The sequence below is a fragment of the Euphorbia lathyris genome, chromosome 2, assembly GCF_963576675.1.
Source record: "Euphorbia lathyris chromosome 2, ddEupLath1.1, whole genome shotgun sequence".
Taxonomy (NCBI): domain Eukaryota; kingdom Viridiplantae; phylum Streptophyta; class Magnoliopsida; order Malpighiales; family Euphorbiaceae; genus Euphorbia; species Euphorbia lathyris.
This window is the reverse complement of record NC_088911.1, coordinates 100,759,190-100,769,010: the sequence shown is the minus strand read 5'-3', so window position 1 is coordinate 100,769,010 and position 9,821 is coordinate 100,759,190. Positions and strand designations below refer to the sequence as shown.

Genomic DNA, 9,821 nt, shown 5'->3' with positions numbered 1-9,821 from the left:
CGGGGATATTGAAGATATATTTCATGTAGACTTCTTTTTATTTATAACTTATAAGTCTTCCTTCTTTTTATAAAATATAATGTTATAGGGTGTTATAACACATTTACTACAATGGACTTTCTTTGTACATATAGAACTCACAAAAAGTACAGGAAATTAAAAAAGGAACGTAAAATGTTGCTAAGAACCCAAGGCAAACACTTCGACATATATAGAGAGATATACATTGTGGTGTGCTTTATTTCATCCAATAGTTTAGTAGAGAGATAATATGATCATATCATCAGGCATCACTTCCCATGTTGCTTGTAGTGCCCATGATGGCAATGTCCATGGAGCTTGTAGCATCCATGGTGGCCATGGTGGTGGTGCCCGTGGTGGTGGTGATGATGGTGGTGGTGGTATCCATGGTGCCCATGGTGACCGTGGTGCCAATGATGGTGGTGGTGTCCGTGGTGGTGGTGCCGGTGTCCTGTGATTTCTGTACAATAAACAGATTCATGTACAAATCAAATAATAGAAGATTTGAAGAGGTTATGGTTTCAAAGCTAGAGTCTGAAATTCTAACTATTTGTAAAATCCATTGAAATGAGATTACAGCAGGTTAATTAATTACTTACGAGTTTGAACAGTTTCAGTAAGGGTTCGAGCTGAGACCTCAGAGGAAATGAGAAGAGCAACAGCAAAAGCAAGCCCAAGGATCAGAATCACTGTCTTGCACATAATTTTTATTTTTATTTTTGCTTAGTTACCGAAACCCAATTAAAGAAGTAAAATGCTGGATGATGGTGAAGTAAAAGTTAATGATCTGTTTAATTTATAGGAGTTCTGGGAGAGAAACAAGTGAGAAAATGGATGACTAAATTCTCAAAGAAATTAATGAAACGCATCTATCTTGTATAACCATATCACTAATGAAGTCAAACAATTTAGATCAAGATTACACTTTGTTTAAAAAAATTCTTACAACAATGCACGTACCTTCCATGTTTTACAATTTTTAGTTTCTTAAAACTTATCAACAAGTTGAAAATTAGGTACCAAAAGGAAGTTGAAGGTATAAGTTGTTTTTCTTTTCAACTCTAATTTATTGCGTGCCCTATTATCAATTTAATCCTTGTATCAACAGTTGTTTTTTCTTTTCAAACTAAAACAGCAGTACACTCTCAGAGCTATTTACAAGGGATAAAATAGATAATAGAAACATATCAAATTGAAGTTTCTGCATTAGAAAATAGAGGACAAGCATCAGAGTGCTAAAAAAATTAGTCTATCATAATTTCCCCAATAATTCCAATAATTCTAGTCCAGCATAATTTCCCCAATAATTCCAATAATTCTAGTCCAGCATAATTTCCCCAGAACTTACATTTATTAATAAGGTAATTACGGAAATTAAGATAACTAATGGAGATAAACACATCCACATATACTAGACCAAGATTTCTTCCTGTAATTAAAGGAATAGTTACACGACTAATGATTCATAACTTGTGATGAATTGTTAACAAAATAAATCACAATATACATTCGTCGTCAAATTTTGAAACATGATACTGTGTTTAAAAATGGCCGAAACCACCATATTTATTTTTGTACTTTATATGTACTTTAGAAATTGAGAAAAAATATAAGATTTCGGTGCAATTTTGTATTCTAACTCTAGAAATGGAAATTAAGTTTTTGATATGACTAGAAGTCTAATAGGTAACTGACAGATATTTACAACATTACTAAAGATTAAAGTGGTAAAACTAGGGAACGTAATAAATTGAAGAGTTGTAAAAGAAAACAAGTTATTATATTTTGAAGATGTTGATAACTTTTAAGAAACTAAAAATTGTAAAAGGTGGAAGTTACGTGCATTGTTGTTGAATGAAGTTTTGAAAGAAAGTATAATCCTATAGAAATTATTTGACTCCATTAGTGATGATATGGTTATACAAGAGAGATAGATACGTTTGGTTTTCAAAAACAAGCAAACATGAATTAATTTCTTGAGAATTTACTCACTTGTTTCTCTCCCAACATTAATCCTATAAATTAAACAGATCACTAAAGCTTCACTTCATCATATCCACCATATTAATTTCTTAATTGGGTTTTGGTATTTAAGCCAAAAAGATGTGCAAAACAGTGATTCTCATCCTTGGACTTACTTTTGCTGTTGCACTTCTCATTTCCACTGAGGTCTCAGCTCGCAACCTTACTGAAACTGCTCAAGCACATAAGTAATTAATTAACCTTCTCTAATCTCATTTCAGACTCTGATTTTGAATGCATAAATTGTCTTCAAATCTTGAAACTGTTAATTGTACAGAGATCACAGGACACATCACGCTCCATGGTGACGAGGGATACCATCACCACCACCACGGACACCATCATTGGCACCACCGTCACCATGGGTATCATCACCACCACCATGGACACCACCACGGACATCGACACCATGGATGCTACAAGCACCATGGCCATTGCCATCATGGGCACTATAAGCACCATTATGGGCACCATGGGAAGTGATGGCTGATGATATGGTAATATGTTTCTCTACTAAATATTGGATGCAAATAAAGCACACCACTATGTATATCTTGTATATGTGTCTCTGTATATATCCAAGTGGTTGCCTGGGGTTCTTAGCAACACTTTCCTTTTTAATTTACTATACTTTTGATGCGGACATCCTAACTGGGATCGCTAATCACATGCGCTCTAGCGGATCCTCAGACATCAGACCCACGGAGGTTGTACCTAGGAGGGCGGATCCCCAGGACATACGAGCGGGGCGGATCTAGGAGTACACAAGGAGGCGAATCACCATCTACCTCTAGGCGGATCTCGGTTTACTTCCTCCCGAAGTAATTCACCAACAACCCTGACAATCCGTACCTGTACCATTGTACTGATTGTCGGGGCGTATCACCTATTTTACCCTTTACGGATACCCTTATTGAAACCCTAGTAAGGGGTAGTTCTTGTCTTTTATTATCATTAGGAGGATGTATTTAAACCCTCATTTATGTAAGGATGAACTGACTTTTAATCAATCAAATTCATTCTCTTTGAGAACTTAAGGTTTATACCTTGTTATTGGGATTCACTCCTTCTAGTTTAGCTAGAGAAGAAACTCTTTGTTGGTTTACGATTAAAACCTCCATTTATCGCTTTCAATCTGTATCAGTTGGTATTAGAGCCGATCGTTTCTTGACCCAAAACTTCTTTTGGCAATGGTTCAACCCCGACAACCGCAAGACTCCATGGAAACCAGTGACCGGAGATATGAGGAGCTGAGGGAGCACCTCGCGGAGCAGATCCGAGCCAGCCTTGAGCGGCAGAAACAAACCGACCAACGGTTCCTGGAGCTAGCCACCTCCCTAGAAAACTTCAAACTGGAGGTTTTGGCTCTAATCCGACCAACCGCGGGAGGCTCAACCCAGAGAAAGGAAGGAGCCCCTGAACCGCAGCTTCCACAAATGGGTCCTAGGGATCCTGAGGTAAGAAGACCCAACTATGTCTTTGTGCATAATGCGGATAGTGATAGTGATGACTTTGAGGGTATTGGGGATGATAATACCGTTAGAACTATGAGGGATGTTGGGCCTATTGACAACAGACGTGTGGATGTTGCTAGAGTATACCAAGGTCTAGGAAACTTTGATAGAGATGATGCCTTTAAGCTAAAAATAGACTTACCGTCTTTTGGAGGCGAACTGGATATAGAGGGATTCTTAGACTGGTTATCGGAAGTGGAACGTTTCTTTGAGTATGCTGGGATTCCTGATGAGACACTACACTATAGATGGCCTATTGCAACATTGTAAATGAGTTACAATTGGCCCTAAAAATGTAACAATAGGCAAAAGAATGGGAAAAGGCAGCACATTAGATCATATATAAAGTGTTGCTTTTGTCACCATTGCCTTTGCTGTCAAAGGCAACATTATGTGATCAAGTGCAACATCAAGGAACGTGTTGCCATAATTGACAGAGAATGCAACATTATATCGCAAAATAATAAAAGGCAACATTTTTTCATTAACAAAGCAACACTTTTAATATAATAATATATTGTCTTTGCTAAGTATTGGCAACATTTTGTTATTATTGTAACACTTATTTCAAACAAATGCAACATTCTTTTAAAGTGAATGCAACACTTTCTTGGAATTAGCAACACAATATTTTTATACAAAAGCAACAATTATTTACAATTAAGGCAACATTTTATAACCTATAGCAAGGGTTTTTATTTGACTAATGCGACGCCATTTTTAACCAAAGGCAACATTGTTTTGTGTAAAGCAACAATTACCTGCTAACAAAAGCAACAAAATTTTACAATTTAGGCAACACTTAGTAATCAGAAGCAACACGTTTCTATTAACAGCTGCAACATTTTGTAATGTAAAAGCAACATTATTTGATTTCAGAAGCAATGATTTTAAATCCGTAAAGCAACACATAATAATCGAAAAGGCAACTTTTTAAATAAAAAGCAACATAACATCTGTTTACATGAGAAGGAAACAGTACCAAAAAAAAGAGAATTGTTTGTTAAAAGTACCTAATATTAGAATTCAACAAAAGCACCTATAATTCAATAGTACGATAATTATCTAAGCATTACAAGCATAAATAAACCATTCTTCATTCATCAACATGAATTTGAAGGATTGTCAATGGTATCGGGAGAAACAACAACCCCATCCAAATTTAGATTCAATGTTGGGTTCATTTGACATAACCTTTGTAAAATAGTTCCAAGATGAGCTTGGATGTTCTTTTCCATTTCTTCTTTAACTTCACTTCTCATTTCCTCTCGGACATCCGCTTTTATTTTTTCGATATCCTCATCCGAAATTTTTTTCTTACTTGTAGCAACTGAAGATTCACCAATATGGTTCTTTTTCTTGATGTGGACCCTCCCACCAACAAGCCATGAAGGACCATGGGATGGTGCTTCTCCAAGTATTTCCTCAATTATCTCATTGTTTTTCCCTCCAGATGACAATTTTTCTTCAATCCTTGCCTATATATCCAAATGCAAAAAATTATTGAATGAAAATAAAAAACAATGCTCAAAGAAGTCAACAAATCACAAAAACCATAAACACATACATATGCCTCATTTTTCTTCAATTAAGGGTCTATGTACCCAAATGCTATTGAATGAAAAGAAAAAGAGAATGCTGATAGAAATTAGAAAATAACAATACTAAACCTTATGATTGTACCAATAAATGTACAGTATATAGGAAATCAGAAAAACATGCATATGCCCAAAACCCACCACAACACAAATGTATATATTTTGAAAAGCATACGGGACATCACAACATAAAAACATATATGTGCCTAGAACATGTTTTCATCAATGACATAGACTTACAAGTTTGTTATGGGTTGCACTATCTTCATCTTTGTATTTACGACCTTCTTTTCTTTTCCGAGTTGCTAAAAAAAGTTCTGCTAGTGACGGTTCCACTTGATCGGGTTTCTCAAGTTGCTTATACATACATGAAACTAAATGTCAATATTCACTCTAAACTAATTATTCCAATTGTAAAAAACAGATTTTAAAATTCATTTCGTACATACCAACTTATTACGGATTCGTGCAAATCCAATTGGGCCACAAGTATGTTGATCCTTGATTAACTTTCGATGTGTTGAATTTAGTGCTGCCAATTTCTGAAAATTTGAAAAACAAAACATGAATATAATATCAAAGTGAGTTTTGAGATATTTAAACTTTCACCTTGACTTTGACGTCATTCCAAAATTTGAGGAGCGTCTCAAATTCTTTGTCCGATAAAAAGTTTGGTCGGTTTTCCCTCCTAGCATCATCATTATCATAAGCCTTGTAATGTTTCTTCTTGATGCGGCTTTTGTAAACTCTCCAAGTGTCACAGATAGACCGCATTACCCATGGCTTTCCATCTTCACTTATATTAAATTTTTGCTATATAGATCATGAAATCAATAATTAGTAACAATAACGATGGAATAAAATTACTTTATGTATCACAACAGATAGGAAAAATATGTGACAAAACAACTAGATTAAGGGTTGTACCTTTACAAAATTTCACAACTCCTCTTTACCAGGTACTTTGTGCCAATTGATGTGGTCTAAACGCACATATTGTCTTGCTAAAGTCCCTAAAAAATTGCTGAGTTCAGTCAAAGTTTTTTCATCTTCAGCAATTGGTTGTCTATCTTTATTTAGATTTATTGTCTTCCTATCTTCAAACTTTCTTGTGTGAATTGCATCAAGCTTTGTCTGTCCACGATATCTCCTTGTCTTAGCTTGACCAGTTTCTATAACTATTACAAAAAACCACAATATCATTGAAATTTGAGTTAGTTTTTGGTGAATAAAACTAAATTATTTATACTCTATAAAAAAAAATTCACCTTCTTCAGCCCCAGGTGGGGTTATTGGTACTTCCAGTTGTGTTTGTGTAGCATCCAACATGTCTTCACTTAGTTCCCCTATTGAACTTTGTTGCTTCCTCATCTCTAAGAACTTATCCATGGAACCTATTCCTTCATTCAACTTGTCTTTGAGATGTTTGACTATAGTTGGTGTAGAAATCATATGACTTGAATCCTCAATATCCTGAATGACATAACATGTTAGTACGTCATGGGAGATGAGAAATCATCATATTCTATAACTATTCTGTTCACATGTTTGATACCCACATCTAGCTACCAAAATCATTAATTTACCTCTTGCCACTCAACTAGTGAGAAAGGGGCAGCAATAGAAAATTGGTTACATGCCTCAATTCAACAATTTATAGCCTATTCACAATCTAGATATACGAATTAAGTAATAAAAAGGTAACCTAAGGGGCTGGTTTAAAATATTTAAACCAATAAACTAGAGGCGCTAGTTTAAAAAGAAAATTAAAAAAAAAAACAAAAGGATTTATCAAAAAGGAAAGAAAGTGTACAAAAAATATTTAATATAATTGTAGAGTCATAAATAAATTTCATAAAATATTTAACATAATTGTTAACAGAAGGACTATGCTTCTAAAAGGACTATGCTTCTAAAAGAAGAAGATGACTTCCTTCTTCCATTGGGCTACTTCCACTTCAGCATACTATTCTTCAATATTAAAATACTATGTAATAATAGTTGGGTAAACGAAAAGAAGTCTTGAACATGCTATTCTAGCAGTTAAAGGATGCTATATGCAATGGAGATAAGCCATCTTCGATCAAATGGACATCTCCTAATAATCATGTGGAAACTATCTTTGAATTTAGCTAAGGGGGCTAACCTAATTCTTAAAGGAAGTTGCAAAATAAAGACGATACTTTACCTTGCCTGCAACTCAAACCAAATCTACATAAAATCTAAAGGCAAAAGACATACTATAAAACTGAAATTAAGTTTCAAATCACTGAAAACAACATATATTTGCAACGTTAAAAAAAATATAGTAGAAAAAACTAAAAATTCTAACATTACAAAACAAACCCCAAATTAGGAACCGATATTTCCTATACAACCCAAATGATCCAAAATGGATTAGTAAAGCCATTGTATAATCTGAATCCATTCTAAGACAACCCATCCCCTGCCAGATCCAACTTGATTGCCACAACTAGGAGACTGCATTACTGAGTCCACTAGTGCATAAAAATGGAAGAGAAACAGGAAAAATATAAGTTTCTTGGTGATTTTAACTTGAACATCAAGGCATAAAAATTCTTTTCATTGAAGTGTTTTAAGTGTTTATAATGATATTTCTCCTCATTAATGATATTATTTAAACTAAAATCATAAGGGAGTTGTGATTGCATAAAATTTACTCTTCATTAATGATATTTCTCCTCATTAATAATATTGGATTGAAGGGAGTTGTGATTGCATAATTTTTTTACGGATGAGTCCCAAGGTTATACTATCTGGCTAGCTGCCATGCTCCAACAAATTGGTTATTCCAAATTGTTCAATAAGCCTCAGTAAATACAGTAACATCACCGGCCAATGCAATTTTGAAATATTAGAATGAAATACCCAGAGACAGAAAGAGTTAACTAATATAGTCCGCACCATAGAATTCATTTAAAAATGAAAACCTAATATACCAAATTCTAGTGGAAGAGATACAATCAGACCAAATTTTACATGAAATGCCACTTTTTCTCATTGGTTTCGAGCATGTATCTTGTGGTATTTCCACACATGATGTATTTTAAAAGTTTTATTCCCTTTATTCACTATAAGAAATTGAACTTTCGTAGGGAAAAACTAGTGAAAAAAATTAATTCCCCACTTACTGAAATATATTTTGCACCGAATTTGTAATTTCTCCATAATATAAGCAATAATACTTATAAAAAGTTGTAATTATATAAACAATTTCAAATAATAATAATAATAATAAGAAGTTTGTTTAGGGATGGAAAAAAGTATGTGAATGAGTCAATTCCGTCGCTAATGCTTACCCAGCATGTATCTAGATTATAGGTTTGGGACAAATATAGCTGCAACATCGTTAGGTATGTTGCAACGAACTTGTTGGGATTTCTACTGGTCACTAACCCAAAATATTCTGTCTCTACCACGATTTGGGGACAAAATAGCGACCAGAACTTGCAGTCTCTAACTGTTTTTTCTTTACTTTTCTTTTCTTTTTTTTATTTTATTTTATGGCAAGGTTCAAATTATTATCTATGAAACACATCATGTACTTCAATTCTCTCTTGACTTAAAGCGTATGTAACAAAAATGTCTTTGAGGTTTATGATTGTGATACTCGATAAAATTATCTTTAAGAGTTGGTAACATTAAGATTCTCTTAAATTTGACAGACAACACTCATTAAAAAGAGAAAACTTATACAAGCAAATGTTAATTAATAACCACCATTAAACTGTAACCGTATTATTCTTTCTTTTTTGTTTGTTGTTTTTTTTTTTCTATAATTTCAATTGGTGAAATTACAGTCTCTTATTTTCCATAAGTAGTTACAGATAGTATGCAGAAAATATTTATTCGTACATATGATATGTAAGAAAAAGGGTAATTAATTAAGTTCTGTTGATCTAATAATTCTTTCCATGGCCACCATAGCCATATCCTTTGTTACCATATGATCCTCCATAGCCATACCCTTTGTAACCATACGATCCACCATAGCTATGCCCCTTTTTCCCATATGATCCTCCATAGCTATAGCCATATCCTCCATGCCCTTTCCCCTTTCCATATCCATATCCATATTCATATCCATCTGACAAATTAAAGTTATAATTTTCAATAGGATGCGAATGTATGAATAGTGTTATAGAAAAATAATTTTAGAAAACAAATCATTCATATAATGCTCACCTGTTTTAGATGTAGTCTCACCAAGTTCACGAGCTGCTGTGAATGAGATCTCTGAGCAGATAAGAACAGCAACAATGAGAAGAATAAAAACCTTTGAGATACCCATTTGAATTTTTACGTCAAACAAAACAAAATCAACTAGTAATTTGCTCAAATGCAGCTGGATGATCAAGTTGAGATTTCAGCCCATCTATTTATAACATTTTAGTCTACCAACCATTCTTTTTTTTTTTTTTTTTTGGTTTTGGGTTTCTTACATATTTGTTTTTGTGAGCTGCAGATAGCGCCCAAGTAATAATAAGAGCTAACTTTTTTTTTATTTTTTCAATGTGATTGAATGTTCGGATGTATTGATTAAATTTCAACACATTGTACTATGAGTTTGTGTTGTGCATACTTGAAGGTTAGAGAGCAGTCACATAAAATGTTTGTCAAAAATAGAGAAATTCTACTATAATAC

The 9,821-nt window shown here is 33.9% G+C and overlaps 2 protein-coding genes across 2 annotated transcripts; both read right to left on the bottom strand.

Moving 5' to 3' along the window:
* Positions 1-4,607: 4,607 nt before the first annotated feature.
* LOC136220805 (uncharacterized) lies at positions 4,608-7,447 on the bottom strand. Its single transcript, XM_066008611.1, has 6 exons — positions 6,424-7,447; positions 6,083-6,333; positions 5,765-5,968; positions 5,605-5,697; positions 5,396-5,512; positions 4,608-5,035 (listed from the first exon to the last, which is right to left on the bottom strand). The coding sequence occupies exons 3-6, from the start codon at positions 5,927-5,929 to the stop codon at positions 4,661-4,663; spliced, it is 750 nt and encodes a 249-aa protein (XP_065864683.1). The 5' UTR covers positions 5,930-5,968; positions 6,083-6,333; positions 6,424-7,447; the 3' UTR covers positions 4,608-4,660.
* A 1,434-nt stretch (positions 7,448-8,881) lies between these two features.
* On the bottom strand, positions 8,882-9,538 carry LOC136220804 (uncharacterized). Its single transcript, XM_066008610.1, has 2 exons — positions 9,362-9,538; positions 8,882-9,263 (listed from the first exon to the last, which is right to left on the bottom strand). Exons 1-2 carry the CDS (start codon positions 9,465-9,467, stop codon positions 9,076-9,078), a joined length of 294 nt encoding a protein of 97 aa, XP_065864682.1. The 5' UTR covers positions 9,468-9,538; the 3' UTR covers positions 8,882-9,075.
* Positions 9,539-9,821: the final 283 nt, after the last annotated feature.

What these genes read in the sequence shown, in the direction of transcription:
- LOC136220804 (XM_066008610.1), bottom strand. Translation starts at nt 9,467, where the DNA reads ATGGGTATCTCAAAGGTTTTTATTCTTCTCATTGTTGCTGTTCTTATC. An exon ending in TGAGACTACATCTAAAACAG is followed by an intron (nt 9,264 to 9,361) that starts GTGAGCATTATA and finishes TTAATTTGTCAG; the next exon opens with ATGGATATGAATATGGATAT.
- LOC136220805 (XM_066008611.1), bottom strand. Translation starts at nt 5,929, where the DNA reads ATGCGGTCTATCTGTGACACTTGGAGAGTTTACAAAAGCCGCATCAAG. An exon ending in GGAATGACGTCAAAGTCAAG is followed by an intron (nt 5,698 to 5,764) that starts GTGAAAGTTTAA and finishes TCAAATTTTCAG; the next exon opens with AAATTGGCAGCACTAAATTC. An exon ending in CACGAATCCGTAATAAGTTG is followed by an intron (nt 5,513 to 5,604) that starts GTATGTACGAAA and finishes TGTATGTATAAG; the next exon opens with CAACTTGAGAAACCCGATCA.